This window comes from Cydia pomonella, chromosome 14, assembly GCF_033807575.1.
Source record: "Cydia pomonella isolate Wapato2018A chromosome 14, ilCydPomo1, whole genome shotgun sequence".
NCBI lineage: Eukaryota > Metazoa > Arthropoda > Insecta > Lepidoptera > Tortricidae > Cydia > Cydia pomonella.
In genome coordinates, this window is record NC_084716.1 from 16133762 (window position 1) to 16150306 (window position 16545).

General features: G+C 37.6%; 2 protein-coding genes across 3 annotated transcripts in view; one reads left to right on the forward strand and one right to left on the reverse strand.

The window, feature by feature from the left end:
* Positions 1 to 1022: 1022 nt before the first annotated feature.
* LOC133525069 (RNA polymerase II-associated factor 1 homolog) lies at positions 1023 to 10126 on the reverse strand. Its single transcript, XM_061861297.1, has 10 exons — positions 9728 to 10126; positions 9277 to 9652; positions 8543 to 8832; positions 7929 to 8127; positions 6807 to 6989; positions 6189 to 6265; positions 5083 to 5337; positions 3320 to 3416; positions 1869 to 2135; positions 1023 to 1146 (listed from the first exon to the last, which is right to left on the reverse strand). The coding sequence occupies exons 1-10, from the start codon at positions 9793 to 9795 to the stop codon at positions 1090 to 1092; spliced, it is 1869 nt and encodes a 622-aa protein (XP_061717281.1). The 5' UTR covers positions 9796 to 10126; the 3' UTR covers positions 1023 to 1089.
* A 243-nt stretch (positions 10127 to 10369) lies between these two features.
* The window catches only part of LOC133525072 (nucleosome assembly protein 1-like 1), a 28092-nt gene continuing 21916 nt past the window's right edge, over positions 10370 to 16545 (forward strand). For both annotated transcript variants that reach the window (XM_061861300.1, XM_061861301.1), the window contains exons 1-2: positions 10370 to 10508; positions 10888 to 10999. In XM_061861300.1, coding sequence (XP_061717284.1) covers positions 10896 to 10999 — 104 coding nt within the window. In that variant the 5' untranslated portion in view covers positions 10370 to 10508; positions 10888 to 10895. The remainder of the gene's footprint in view (positions 10509 to 10887; positions 11000 to 16545) is intronic.

Here is a 16545-nt window from a genome sequence, read left to right on the forward strand (position 1 = left end):
TCAAGACTTAATACTTATTAATCCTTTAGGATTTATCCTATTATAAATTATGAAAACCGTGAAAAAAATACCCCTGACTCGGGGGTATTTTTTTTACGATTTTCAGGGGCCCTGACCCATACGTTTCGTCTAATTCGGGCCCTCAAGGTGTCCATTAAGCTTGACTTCCTTCCGCGCTGACATCGGTCGAGCGTACCGTTGGTCGCGTATGACAAAGAAAGGCTTCATTTCCTCCTTACGCTGACATCGGTCGAGCGTACCGTTGGTCGCGTATGACAAAGAAAGGCTTCATTTCCTCCTTACGCTGACATCGGTCGAGCGTACCGTTGGTCGCGTATGACAAAGAAAGGCTTCATTTCCTCCTTACGCTGACATCGGTCGAGCGTACGAATTACCACAATGTTCTATGGCCCACCGCACAGCGTCGCTGACGACGATACACGTGCGTACAGCTATCTGGTCAGCTTTGTAGCAATCGGTAGTCGCACGCGGCGCTGACGAGTGAGGCCGACGCGCGCCATCAGCAGCGTAGCAATAAATCTGCCGCGAACGTCAGTCAATATATGCTGTTTCTTCCTGCTCTTAGCAACTAGGGCAAGTTATATGAGAAGGTAATATCACTAATACTAATCCTTTAGGATTATAATCGCCCAAATCTAAAAAAAAACTGAAAGTTTCACGTTATTTTCGTTTTTTTGACAAAGTTGCGTCCGGCGCTCTTGGTCACAAACTTGGAATATTCATTGGGCCAACCAACGTCATAAACAATTTTGCATAAAATCAGAACTAGCGGATTTGACGCAAACGAACCCCATTACTAAAGGCGACAAAGTTACTGGATTACATAGAATATTCTGTTAATTCGTACGCTGGACCGACATCAGCGTAGGAGGAAATCGAGCCTTTCCTTTTTTTTGTGATTCCTATGGGGATATTTGTTTAGTATGAACATTTAACACGTTTTTGACATTCAGGATCACGACCCCAAAATCACCCAGCGTTAGGCAAAGAAAATCAAACAATCAATCAGTCAATTACTTTAATTCGAACGAATACCTTATTAATACAATACACATAAGTCTAAATTCACTAGTCGGAGCCGCTATGTTTAGAAGAGGCGCTAGAGGCTGATCCACTGCGGGAGCCCTGCAATAAATATTTAATAAATCTTAATAAAATAATAAAAGTACATATTAATGCTTCGTATTTATTTTTGGTCTTCACAGCGTGAAAAAACGTTTTTCCACTCCTAAAAAAGCGCTGGTGGCCTAGCGGTAAGAGCGTGCGACTTGCAATCCGGAGGTCGCGGGTTCAAACCCCGGCTCGTACCAATGAGTTTTTCGGAATTTATGTACGAAATATCATTTGATATTTACCAGTCGCTTTTCGGTGAAGGAAAACATCGTGAGGAAACCGGACTAATCCCAACAAGGCCTAGTTTATCCTCTGGGTTGGAAGGTCAGATGGCAGTCGGTTTCGTAAAAACTAGTGCCTACGCCACATCTTGGGATTAGTTGTCAAGCGGACCCCAGGCTCCCATGAGCCGTGGCAAAATGCCGGGACAACGCGAGGAAGAAGAAGAAGACAATTTTAAAAGCGAAACTTATAAAGCTAGAATATTTTATGCTGAAGCGATCGACATCAAAATCAAAGTGATTTGTTAAGATTTAGTTAGTGGTAACCGTTTTCTCCCGAAATGGAATTTCATAGATCGCTTCCCTCTTAACAATATCCGTAACATGGCGAAGGCAAAATAATATCTTCTCAGGGTAAATAATCGATGTAGCAATAACAATCCGTTTATACACCGACATATTGTATTGTGGGATTCAACAAATCTGTCTAGTTATCGATGATCGATCGCTTACCCGTCTCGACCCGCTACCAGAGCGGCTTCGACTCCTTTCAGATCCACTTCCCGAGCCCGACTTCCTCGAGCTCGCTCTCGAGCCTTTGGAGGAGGCTCTCGAGCCTTTAGACGAGGCCCTCGAGCCTTTAGACGAGGCCCTTGAGCCTTTAGAAGAGGCCCTTGAGCCTTTAGACGAGGCGCGGGAAGCCCGAGAGGACGCGCGGCTGGAGCGCTTGCTGGCGCGGGACGATGCGCGGGAACTTGCTTTGGAACTGGCCTTGGAGCCCTGAAAATAAGAGTATAAGTAAAAACCGTAAGTTCCGTAACATTAGCCCTCTTGTAGGTCATTGTGATGAGAATAGATATCATATTTTCGTCATAGGATGTGGAATGTTAATCCTTTGAACGCCAAGAACCCCTAAAGGCGTCGTTACTAGTCGTGCCCGCAGCGCCAAGAACAACTGTAGGTGTCATGACGTACGCTGTCTAAGTAACCTTCACACTTTCAAGTAAGGTATACATTAGCTCGCTTGCGCCCGGGAGCTTGGCGTTTGAGAGATGTTTGTGTTTATGACATAAAGCGTTCAAAATGTAAAATAAAAAAACCCTTGAGACCAGATTACTGAAGAACTCAGTTCCCAACTATAGCAATATTGTCAAAGGGGTACAGTATTAGATGAATAATCTAATCTGATACATAGTAAAAAAAAGCGGCCAAGTGTGAGTCGGACTCGCCCATGAGGGGTTCCGTACCTATTATGACGTATTAAAAAAAACTACTTACTAGATCTCGTTCAAACAAATTTTCGGTGGAAGTTTGCATGGTAATGTACCACATATATATTTTTTAGTTTTATCATTCTGTTATTTTAGAAGTTACAGGGGGGGGGGGGGGGGGGGCACATTTTACCACTTTGGAAGTGTCTCTCGCGCAAACTATTCAATTTAAAATATATATATATATTAGAAACCTCAATATCATTTTTGAACACCTATTACCCTACACATATTGGTTGATGAAAAAAAAAAATCGAGTTTTAGTTCTAAGTATGGGCCATGGGAAACCCCCACACTTTATTGTTTTTTTTTCTATTTTTGTGTGAAAATCTTAATGCGGTTCACAGAATACATCAATACTACTTACCAAGTTTCAACAGTATAGTTCTTATAGTTTCGGAAAAAAGTGGCTGTGACATACGGACGGACAGACATGACGAATCCATAAGGGTTCCGTTTTTTGCCATATGGCTACGGAACCCTATAAATGTACGTATCAGCCCACTTCACTTAGGGTCTCCCCACACCTATTTACGTGATAGAAAAAAGCTTTATGGCATAAAGCCTTTTTCGGCTTTTGCAGATTCTACGTCGGTAGGTATGGGGACTCTTTAAAATATTGACTTCTGAAATAAACTCCCTCATAGTCCCTAATTCATAAACCAGTAATACTAATATAAGTGGGTCTGTTACCTTTCCACTGGCCTTAGAGCTGGCTCGAGATCCTCTGGAACTAGCACGAGACGATGCCCGCGATCCCGAACGGGAACGGGAGCGACCGGATCCAGACCTAGACGCAAAGGATTCACATTATAAGATATACTGTTTTATATGTATAACGTGTTCACAAGGAACCCGAAAAATTTCAAGGGGACGGCCGCTTCCTCATACAAACGTAGTCAAAAGTAGTGCGACAGTCACAATATGGCAAATATTTTTACATGATTTGGTGTCTTCGAGCAACACCGGCTTCCGACACGTCGGAAGGGAGGAGCGATAATCCGATAAGCGATATCTTAGCGAACAAATCATTCTGCCATTTTTTGCGGGGGGAAACGTGCACACAATCGCACTTCACACTCACTACATACAAAATCCAATCTGTAATGACGACACAAATACATAGAAAATGACACACGTCAAAGATAAATCTTGCACACCTCGATGTCTTTTTGTGTACAGACCAGTCACAACATGCACCGCCATAGGTACAGATGTACCTATGCCTCGGCAAAGGGGAAATAGTATGAATGCCGTCTCCCTTCCCGGTGTTGCTCGAAGTTTGGTGTATATTAACCAGAGCTGTGCCACGAAGTTTGACTTTCTTCAATTTTTTGATTTTTGTAAAAATTAGGAGCAAAAAGTAGATTTCATACTATTTTTTTAATGCTCCTAACTCTTATAATAATTACAAATTCGAAAAAAAGAGACTACATTTGTATGAAAAGGTAATTTCACACGGGTCTTCCACTTTTGTCTTAACCATGCATTCTGAGGCCAAAAGAAGGTACAAATATTATATAAGATTTTAGATCTATTTCGCCAAAAAAAAAATGTTTTCTTTATTCGATTGAATACATTTGTACATAAATAGAGAATGTTTGTGATAAAACTATCACTTAAAATAAATTGGTACTTTTTTCGTAAAACCTAGTTTTTGCAAAACCTATGTTAGTTTTTGATATCTGTCAATAAGGATAATAGACTAGGCCCCATACTGGCAACATCGTCATCAAAAAGTTGTTTTGCAGTAAGTTACAATAAAAAGTTTTTTTTTAAAATTGGTATTAACTCTGAAACTATGCAAATTCCAAAAAAGTTTATAGGACATTTTAGTCTATGACCCTTTGAACGCTAGATGGCAAAGGAATATTCTGGAATATTTAAGCGAAATCGAACTTTACGGAGTGCCGCGTAAGTCCCTATTGCATTGGCGAAGCTGACGGCTGTGGCGTCGTTGGCAAGACAAGACTTGTGGTCAAAGGGTTAAATATGATCAGGAATACACGTTGTGTATGAGTTTTTAATTTTTATATAAATAAAAGAACGTTACAAATTCAAAAGCGATAGCGGTGCGATGGCCTTAGGAGGACTGATAATATATGCACTTCCGGTTGGGCTGTCTGTGTCAATAAAATTTATTTTGATCCGAATTGATGAAATAATTAGATACAAAACGGATCAAACTATTGAACCGTCAGTAGGGTGGGATGGTCCAAAAACCACCTTATCTTCGGATTTTTTGGAGCACACCTCAATTTTAGTTGGCAGCTAGTTATAATTTTAGAACAGTAATACAATAGTCATCAGTAAAAAATCTTCAACCTCAAAGTTCTAGATTTGCCAGCCAAAAAACGACCTCGCATTTATAAATATAAAATTGAATTTTGATTCGTAGGACTCAAGGGTAAGGGTGTATTGTAAACAACTTTGTTATAATGAATGTCCATTGGTACCTCGCAGACCCAGACCGCGCAGAGCCCGACCTCGACCTTGACCTCGACTTCCGCGACGCCGCCGAGCCCGAGCGCGACCTTGACCGGGACTTGGACCGCGACTTGGATCTCGACTTTGATCGCGACTTGGATCTCGACTTGGACCGCGACTTGGACTTGGATCGCGATTTGGATCGAGATTTGGAACGCGAGCCTGACCGGGACCGCTCTGAGCCAGCTGGGGATTTTGAGCCTGATTTCGAGCGAGAACGAGATCTGAAAATAAATTAATTTCATAAGAAAACTAGACAATTAGTAAGATTCAACAAGATAGATCCGGCAGGAGAAACCCTAAACACACATTATAACGATCGTACATTGATCGATATACTAAGCGCAAATTGTTTTTGTGTTATTGATCGAGCATAGCAAAAGTCTCAGATTCAGCTTGGGCAAAAATGCTTTCGTGTGTCCGGATGTTCTCTCCAGGTCACATATTTCTCAATCGATATTCGTGAAATTTTGTGATTAAGTTTGGTAGTTAGATATAATTTTTCTGTCGTTTCGTTTTTTGGAAAAAGTTCAAAATAGCGAAAAGGATTTAAACAACAGTAGGATCTATGGCACTTAAGGCGCAGGGTAGAGCAAGGCATTCTCCATACAAACCTTGTGCAAGTTATATTCATTCGTTTTGGCACTATAGCATTTAATTTCATTTTTTGCTTGTATATACATATTGGATATACGCAGAACCTGATTTAGAATTTTTTCTTTATTAAAAAAATAAAATAAAAAATAATACATCAAGCCCTAGCTAACAGAAAAATAAGCATATTTACCAAAAATAATAACTGTAGTGCAAACACAAACGAAGAAAAACGCGCACAAAGTTTGTATGGAAAGAGCTTGCCCTAACCTTCGCCTTAAACCAGTTTGGTTTGATAATGACTCAATGAAGTACTTAAATATTTTATGTTTTTACTTTTTAAGCTTATCCCGCGGTCTGCAGGTCACAGAGCCACAAGTTGTGTATATAATTGTCTAACTAAGATTCCACAACAAGTCTTATTGAACTAACAGTGGGACTTAGTCGATTTAGTAAGAACATCCCAATTTAATTTGAATACCTTTCTTTTTCTCCATTCTGTTCTTGTTTATCCTCTTCTTCCTCATCCTCTTCCTCTTCTTCTTCTTCATCCTCTTCCTGTTCGAAACATAACCTTTATTAGTTTAGCATAAAAAGTGAATTTTTAGTTTTCAAGAGTTTTAGGCATTGTGGATAGAAATGAATCAGAATTATTTCCACATCATGGACGTTCTAGGATAAAACAAGAGAGATAACCGCATGTGTATTTCAAGATCTCGATCTAACGGGCTTCAACTGTTTATTGCAGACTCAGTAGACGGTGTTCAGCCACGCAGAGCGGCCGGGGCGTTACTCCGAGCGCTTTGACAAATATACTAGTTGATAGAACCAGATTGGCTGCCACTTTTAGATTTAGAAATCTCCAAGACCCTCAAACTGTGAATACAATCAGTACGTTAACGCAAAAATTCAAATTGGCGCCCAATTTTTTTTAGTTCAGGCTCTTCTCTGAGCCTGAGCTGAGCTTCAAGTAGGGAACTCCAATCAGCGCTTGCGCGGCTGCTCCGGCACAGGCATGACGCTTGGACAGACGCACGCGGGTTTCTAGTTCATTGTAGTATGTTGTGTGGTTTCTCTGGAATTACTCTAGTAGTCTTACCTGAACGGGTTCTAATTGTTTCTCTCGCAGCCTCAATATACGGTGTTCGGCTGCGCTGAGCGGCCGATGTGTTACTACGAGTCTGGTCAGCGCTTGCGCAGCGGCACCGGCACGGGCGCGACGCTTGGACAGACGCACGCGGGTTTCTAGCTCGTTGTAGTATACTGCGTGGTTTCTCACAACCTGGAGGAGAAATAGAATACATACTTATTCACTAAAGAGGACTAAATTACTTAATTTAACTAGCTGTTTCGTATGTGGGATCCTATGTCCCTTCCAACACCACTAGGTGTTGCCTAAATAAATTTGCTTAGCTACATCCAGGGCTCATGCTTACTGACGAATTTGACTAAATAGGGTTCAGTAGGTAATCTGACTATGAAAACGTAATGGAGCAGACAAATAAAGCAAGCACTTTCAAGTATGTACATACAATGTCACTAAGTATTAAATTATAATTTTTACCTGATATCCATATTTATCATTTTATTTTTGACTATAATTCGTACTAATTCAAATAATTTATCTTATAACTTGTACAACAAAGTATGCAATGTCAATATTCACTGCAACAGCTGGGCTATTCAGCTAATTATTGGTCAGCTCAGTTGTAAGAGTGGATAAGTAGGCTACAGGCTAGTTTCTCAGGATCGCAAAATCGAATAGCCGGGTCCACACGTGCCTCGGCCGAGGCGGCGCGAGCATTTTCCTCACCCGAGCGCGCCGTCTCCGCCGAGGCACGTCTATACTGGCCGTTTTGTGCATGAGGCAATTGCCTCGCGCGTATGCTCGCTCTGTGTGGGCTCGGCTAATCACGTTGAAAACAGTGAATATTTGACAACCAACTATAAAATAAACTTGTTTGCATAATAAGCTTGTCACAGTGTAAAAAAAAATTTTTAAGCTTATGTTACTTATAAGAATTGCCATGCCCTTACAGGGTTCATATTTGAAACTTTTTATTTTAACTTATGTACAACATGAAAGCAAAGAAACTACTTGTATACTATTTTCAAAAATTGCCCTTAAGACTTTCACTAACAAGAATATGCTATGTGTGTTCATTTTGTATTGGAAATGGGGCAGTTGGCACTGAAAGTGTTAAAAAAATAAAAACCTTACCAAGAAATAATTTTCCTCATAACCCTTAGAAGCCTTGCTCTTAACATTCCAGTTGTACTCTCTTGCCATCTTGTACTCATAAGTATCTCCATCCAAGTATGGAACACTTTCGGTGATGTCTCTGCGACGCTTCATGATTGTGTCTTCGGTGGGTAGGCAGTAGGCTACAAATTGTTCTCCGCTTTCGTCCATCACACCTCTGTGAACATGTTAGAAGTGATTTAATTTTACATAACATTTTAAGGTAACTGCATATTAATAGGTTTATAAGAAGTGGCAATATTTTATTTTTATTTAAAACAGGCTCATTAAGATATGAGATAATACATATAAGGATGAGGAATGTTTTGTTGAAGATCATTAATTAATTTGGTAACAATAACTTAAATTATAAAACACTTATAATATCATATTCTAATGATTGCCTCTTCCAATAAAATTATAAATATTAGTGGGATACCAATCTACAATTAAAAAAATAGGATATCGGTTTCAAAGCCATAATTTTTCTGCTGTATAAGTTTTAGGCCGGATTAAACTCCTACCAACAAGAGCCAATAGACATTCTTTGGCCATCCCTTGATAAAAGAAAAAAGGAACAATTAAACACTGACCGAATCATAGCCTGTGACATAGCTTCAATTTGTCCAGCAACATTCTTATCTGCCGGTGCAGGATCCGTGTCAAATATGACCTGCGCACATGGATACTTCCACATCTCAAAGTCTGGGAACACTGGCATAATCTCCACGGGCACAACTCCAGGCTTGCTGTAGTGCTTCTCGATTGGCATCTTGTTATCTTCAAATGTCTTTTCGATGGCCTTGATCTGGCTTTCGCGGTCCATGTAAAGTGTCTCTTCGCTGAATATCTTCTTGACATTGTAACCGACTTTTGCTTCAACCTGTGATATTGATAAATTAATTTGTTTATATTGATATCTTATGTTTTTATCTTTTATTACAGGATTTTAACCATAGATGACAGCTGATATTATAAACTGCCCAGAAAATTGTTCTAAATAAATGACCAAGAGTATATTACTTCCTTTACGGTTGTAAACAAAAGTGACTATGTGTTAAACCTTTTGTATGTAAGTTACAGTTTATAATTTTGGGTTTCTTTCTTTCCTTATAGCTCGAGTAGAAAAAAATTGGTCTCAAAACATACAAACAGATGACTAAATATTTGGGCAGGACCTTTATCATACACATATGGGATTTTAGTCACATCAAAGCAGCCAGCTTTCATAAACCACCAGTAATTATTATTAAAAAATAGTACAGTATATAAGTATGTGCGACCAATCTTATGGCAGATATACCCTAGGTAACTAGCCTTTACTCACCTTTTCCATAGACTGAGGCTGGAACCTGGTCTGCTCAGTGGAGATGTACTCCGAGCGACGAAGCCACGACACATTCTTCGCATGATGACGCGACCTTTTAGAGTCCTGCGGCGTCAAAACATCGTCTTCTAGCAATTTCTCGTCCGCTGGGTCCAGAACTGCGTTGCCATCGCCTTGGTAAATGTCTCGATTTATCAAATCTATGTGCACTCCCAAATCATGCTCTGTAAGGACTTCATACCGGTAATTCTTTTCCAATGAGGTGGGATTGTACTGGATGAAACGAGTCGATGGGAAAGGATAAGTAATAAACTTTAAGTCAAATGGTATGTCTGGCAGGGTATTACAGTATTTAACGCGGGTCACAAGCTCCGATCTGTAATGAAAATAATTATGTTATGTATAGAAATGCCTACGTAGCGGCAGGGTTGTTATGTTTTGAGAAACTAACCTTCTTTCGCCAGTTCTTTGCGGGCGTTTGTCCCGTTCCGGCTCGTTGGTCTGAACCGTTGGCGGCATTATAGGATTCACTTTGAATAAGTATTATTTAACACATGTTACACTTTAACGCCGTTAAAAACATTAACAATCGCTTTAACTTTCTTTATAGCTCGTTTCGTTTGACAACTGATCGGGAGGACAGATAAAACATGTAAAGAATGATGAATGATACACAGAAAAGGTCCAAATTATAATAATAAGCTACATGAATATGAGACAGTAGTTAATGGTGCTAAATTAATCCTTAATAATAAATTATTTCATTGAAAAAGTGACAATATTTATAAAATACTTTTCATTAATCAAGTTACAGGAATACTAACGTGAAACACATACATCAAAATCTAATGTAGAACCCAAGTAGAAGCTATTCCATGGGACCCGATCCGCGACAAAGTGATCCAAGCTATGATTCGGAACTTTAGAAAATTATAGAAAACTTTTATATAATATGTTATTGAAATATTGATAGATTTTTATTGATTTAATTGTCATTATTTATTGATTTAGATGACTTATTCTTTATTAGTATACACTTAAAAAATTTCACATCCTCGTATATGGCAATGATTTCGTGACTTCCGGGAAATGCCATTCGTTCCATTCCAAATTCCAATCACCGGTCATTTCATTCACTTTGTGCCAATCACATTGTCTCTCGCTTTGCTGCCGTTTGATTTCTCAGTTCACACCGCCATCTTTCTTTTCCAACAAATTTTGCCCGCAGCAAGGTACGTTGATATTTCAAATAAATTGTTTTAAATAGTTTTAGTGACCTTTAATTGAACATAAAGTTTCCTATGTAATTCGAGAACTCTTGTAAGTATATATTGGCGATTCCTTTTGGCTAATATCAGCGTGGAACATCTTCAGCCATGTGGTCGGTCAGCGAACCGAAATCGGTTTTTATATGTACTGCGCACTATGTTTTCCGAGATGAAATTTTATGAATAGCCTGCATGTTACATTATATAAATGGTTATTATACGTTTTGGTTGTCAGTTAATTAATGACATTGACATGTGTAGTGAAATATATATTGTTTTTTTCGAGCCGGCACATCGTTTTGTTTCAACGTGGCGGCAAACTTAACTTTTGGTGTTGTTTTAGGAGAAACCATGGGTACCGTGGAGCGTGCTGGTGATGCGACTTCGGAGATGGAATCCGGCGAGGAGGAGGAGATTGTTGGTGGTGGTGAACTGGCGCAACACCTCATGAAAAGGTCAGTTCATGTTTATAGGTTATGTTCTTTGTGAAACTATCCGTTCCATGTAGTTCCTTAGTAGTTGTTGTAGTTAGACATGTGCGATAACCTGTGCAGGGTATCCTTTTATGGGAACCCCCATGAGTCACTTCATAAATTCATACGTCCGTGGTATGATCATGTCCCATAAATAAGTTAGGATTTCTTTTAGACTTGTTATGTTCATTTTAATATACATGTACGTGACCTTTTGACTGGAAAGAAAGGCAATTCTAGTGGTGCGAATTAAATTACTATCTTGATTAAGTAATTAAATGAAACTAAGTCACTTTAAGTATCGCAGTACAATTAGGTATCCAATTTAATTTAGAAGTTGATTTTTAGTTTATTATAACACTTAATGGTTCTAGTTCTACATGGTGAATATCACAGATTTATTAACTACTTTTATTATTTTAAGGCACTTATTAAAAATACTGGTATGCCAATAGCTAATATAAATCAGTGGGGCGCACACTGATCCTTTCACAGTTCCATTCAGCTCAGCATTGCTCCAAACCATTATTAGGGATGGCACAACTTGACATCCCTTGGCGTGCACAACCACTGATATGATAATGATAAGACTTGAATTTTAACAACACTAAAAAGCCGAAAGGGACAGTGTAATACATTACAAAGGAACAGCATCAATTTGTCCCCGAGTCACTGTCAATCTTTGGTTTTGTAGGAAGTGTCATTTCTAGATGGTATTACTATTATTTACTGTGTCTAAATACAGACCTAATTTTCTAATATGCAACAAACTGATACTTTTCTTAAAAATTACATTCATGGTAAGACCATGTTCCCGTCACATGTTCAAACTTTAATTGAATGTGTCATGTGACCTGAATACTCATCCAATGAGTAATGATCTTAAATATCTTAATTTAGGTGGGAATGATTCAAGCAGAAACAGTTCAATTATTAAGTTCTGGTTAGTTTAATTTTTAGTAGAATTCCTAATTAATGAGGTAGTTTCATATTCTATTGAATAACTAAGATTGTTACTTTGATGATAGTTATATAAGTGTCTTACTTAGTTTTTGTTTCTCATAATTTCTACTTTTTAAGTCGAGGAGGGTAGATGAGAATTCATTTTGTTAACAGCTTGAGAGACAAATGTAAGTCCAACAGGTCCTTTACATGCTATATAAATTATTCCAAGACAAAGCTTCATAAGGTTCTCAAAAAAAAAATGTTACAAAAATATTTAAAAACGCATGTATGTCAAAAAACACGTGCTTACTACGCACGAAAGCATGCTACTATGAAGCATTCCTAAAATAGCATGCCTCAGCTGACCTTGAAATATTTTATAGGTCAACCATCTTGTCAACATGCCTACTAATTTTACTTACGAATTAGCATAGCAACTAAAAACAATTAATAAGAACAATAATCTTTTCCTGTTCTACCTTAAACGTAAGGTCAATGACCCAATGATGATTCATTTCATGCTCTAGTTGAAACTCAATCTAGCACGGAAATGAAACCACTATCTTGTCTTCATCTAGCTGATTTATAAGCACACGATGTAATTATCTTAGATAGATATCAATAAAGAAAAAAATGCTTCATTATAAATTAGAGTAGATCTTAGTTAGCTACCTACTAGGCAGTTGTCTGGTCTTCTGAAACAGCTTGTAATATTTTATTTTCTTATAAAACTCGTTTGATCAAATAACTTATGTAGTTATAAAACAGAATATAAAATAACTAGCACAAAGCATGCATTATTAGGCGGGTCCACACAGCTCGAGCGCGCCGCCTCGGCCGAGGCACGTCACACTGGCCTTTTTGTGCGCGAGGAAGTTTTCTCGCGCACAAAAAGTGGCTCTGTGCACCCGCCTATTGAAATTAAAGAAAGATCAGACCTTTACCCAGCAGAACACAAAGAATTCAACTCTTTACTTTTACTCGGCTTTAAAAAAGATCTTGCATGTTTTTCTTCTAATTAGCCAGGTCAACACAGAGCGAACATACGCGCGAGGCAATTTCCTCACGCACAATACGGCCGAGGCATGTCTTATTATTATTATTTATTTTGATTAATACAATAATTAAAAACTTGTAACTAAAATAGACTGCAGAGAATGTCTAATAATCTACTAATCTAATCAATACTGTTGAAAGGGTGAATAAACGTTTTCTTGCCCTCGTTACATATCCTGCGAGTCCTTTGTTGTACTAAAAACACTTTCAAGACCAAGCCAATCGGAATTAAAGACGAGAACAAAAAAAATTTGATCCCCACAAAAATTAAAAAATGTAGAAGGTCCGAGGCGGAGCGAGGGAAACGCGCGTGCCGCCTCGGCCGAAGCACGTCTACACTAGCCGTTTTGTACGTGAGAAAATTGCCTCGCCCGCCTAACTCTTCAATTGGCATATGTCGTTGAGTTATTGGAATTTTGATATTATTTCAATTAATCAAATTTGAAATTTAAATGACATAATCGGTCGGGAGTCGACGGCCTACCACTCCAAGGGTGAACTGCGATGACAGTTTTGTGATCTTGTATTTATCCCAAGTAGCATTGCTAGCTGTATAAGAGCTGTATATCAGTTTATTTGAATACTATAAGCTGTACATTTAGGCTGTATTACAGCTGTATAAGCGCTTATACAGCCCTTATAAGTTAAAAAAGGGCCCCAATTATACAGCTTTTCGCGTTATTAGAGCTGTACAGTAGCTGTACAGTAGCTGTACAAGCAATAGATAAGCTGTATAATAGCTGTAATTCGGTGTAAATGGAAACCTTAGCACTACAGATTATCTCTTATAAATATGATTTAAGAATATCAGTTTTAAATAGGTTTTTAAGAAGAATTACAATAGAATAAAAAATATTCAAGTCTAAAAATGTCTTCTGTTCATTCGCTATATTTGTAATGGCGACAAATGACAAATATAAGTGGAAAGTAATAAAGTGCAGTTAAGATACAGGATCTTGAGAGCAGTTATATTACTATTGGTAAGTGCCGATTATTATTTATTGTGAACATGTGTATCTTTTCTGGCAAAATATTCACGCCCCTGCTTAATAATCAAGAAAAACATAACAAAAATATCTAAAAGTGGTACATAAGTTTAGTTTTTGTTTTTAAGGTTAAGGTTTTTTTTCTTTTAATGTTAATTCTAAGGTTAAAGTCAATTTATTTTAGCTGGTTATCATAATATGACAAGTTTTTGTTAAATATTTTATCTTTAATTATATTTTCAAATATGTTTTTATTCATAGTAAAATGGCGACAGTATTTAAACAGCCTATAGGATAGTTGGAGAGCATCATAATCTTAGTAGCTGTACTATGTAATTAATGGAGTCACTTCTACAGCTTTTGGATTTAAATGACTGCCATTTATTCATTTAGTTTTATAATACACTCCTTGTCAGAAATCATAAAACTACTATACTTATATGAGTGCAAAATTACGTCAAAAAATTACTTTAAGCGACTTTGGTCAGAAATACAGACAAAAACTGTACTACAGCTGTCATTTATTCTTTTAGTTCTATAATAACCTTACAGACAGAAGTTATAACACCATTATACTTATAATAGTGTAAAATTACGCCATAAGAATTAGTTTTAAATCGGAGTTGACAAATACTTTTATGCAGCAACAAGTGCCAGGTGATCCTACACTACAGCCTCTATACAGCTTAAATGATAGAATAAGCTTGTAGCGTCACACAACACTTAAAGTTTTATAACGGAGTTTACAGATACTTTTTTACAGCAACAAGTGCCAATTGATACTACAATACAGCCTGTATACAGCTTTAACGATAGAATTAGGTCGAAGTGTCACACAACACTTAAAGTTTTATAGTAGATTTTTTATTTTCTGATATAACACCCCATGCGTACGCAGATTCCTTTATAATGATTTTATACAGATTGAGCTCAGGTTAGTTTTCTCTGACACTCTTATAAGTCCCTTAAACCACCCTAAGTTCTAAATTGGCTGGTATATTGATTTTACCGACACTTAAATGCTACTTGGGATGTTAGAGAACTTTTCCTAAACTACATATTACTTATTAATACGAAACGTTATGTATTTCGTGTAGTACTTGAAATGAAAGAACTGTAGAAGTATATTGATAATTCCCACCATAGTCGTCTTTTTTAGAAAAAAATTAGCTATCATGACTTAGCACTCCACAAAAAGTCTAGCCTTGCTAGTTTTTCTGCTATCATTGTTCTCTTCACCTTGAACTGAAAGTGCGTAAGTGATAAATAAGTGGGTTAATGACTGATTGAAGAATTAATCATATTTACCGTAGTACTTATAAGAAGGTTTATATCTTGTTTGTTCATATATGGCATTCTCAAGTATTTCTTAAGTGACTTAAATGATGCACCTGTTAATCATTTCTGTAAGAGCGTTACCTCAAGAGATGAGCCGTCTGAGTTTCCAAAATTGCGAAATTTCCACATGGAATAATATCGGAAATTTACATATTTTTGTATGGAGACCGAAATTTTCCGCAACCAGCAAATTTCAGCCCGTCACAGACTGAGCAATAATATATATTAATATTAGCTTTCTTATAGTATAGCTAAGCACCACACACGCCAAATATAACAAAATATATATCACTATCTGTCTAGCACCTACATTGTGAGAGAGACGAAATAGACCAAAATATATCGCAAGATATCTTCAGATTCCTCGCTATAAGATATCATAAGATACCGGAATATATATAGCTCCGTGGGTGCATGGACTCTGTGAAATTACGTAAAATATATCGCGAGACTCCTTGCTATAAGTTATTTTTTTTTATATTATCGCTCCGTCTGTGACGGGCTTTATACACGAGATAGTCTAATCACGCTGCAATCGTAGTCTTTTGTATGCAAAATATTTACGTGCCGTCAAAGATGTTAAACAGCCATACTCCGATTGTTTACATCATAGAAGACGATTGGCCCTATTTTTGAGATCAAATACGTTCTTGACATTATTTGCTTTAAGAAACTCTATAAAGACTCTTCTATAAACAAAAAAACATGGTAGCTGCTCGAAAAGTTTTATTTCTGCAACTGTATTTATTTTAGGAAAGGTTTGCTTCAGGAAATAATTTAGTTTTCACAAGTTTGATGTCGAGACTACATACAGGGTGATATTGTTATGGCCTGACCATTGGCCATGGCATTAGGTGGGTCGATTTTGTATGAATTTTTTTTCTTACCAAAATTTTTGCTGGGCGGGTTTAAAAATGTGCCTTTTTGTATATACTACTATAAAATGAAAAAAAAAATGATTTTGTAATATGTTTTAGCCTTCTACAGGAATTCAAAGTTTCATGTTTAAGGTTCCGTACCCAAAGGGTCAAACGGGACCCTATTACTGAGACTTCGCTGTCCGTCCGTCCGTCTGTCTGTCACCAGGCTGTATCTCATGAACCGTGATAGTTAGCCAGTTAAAAATTTCTATAGATTATGTATTTCTGTTGCCGTTATAACGACAAATACTAAAAACAGAATAAAATAAATATTTAAATGGAG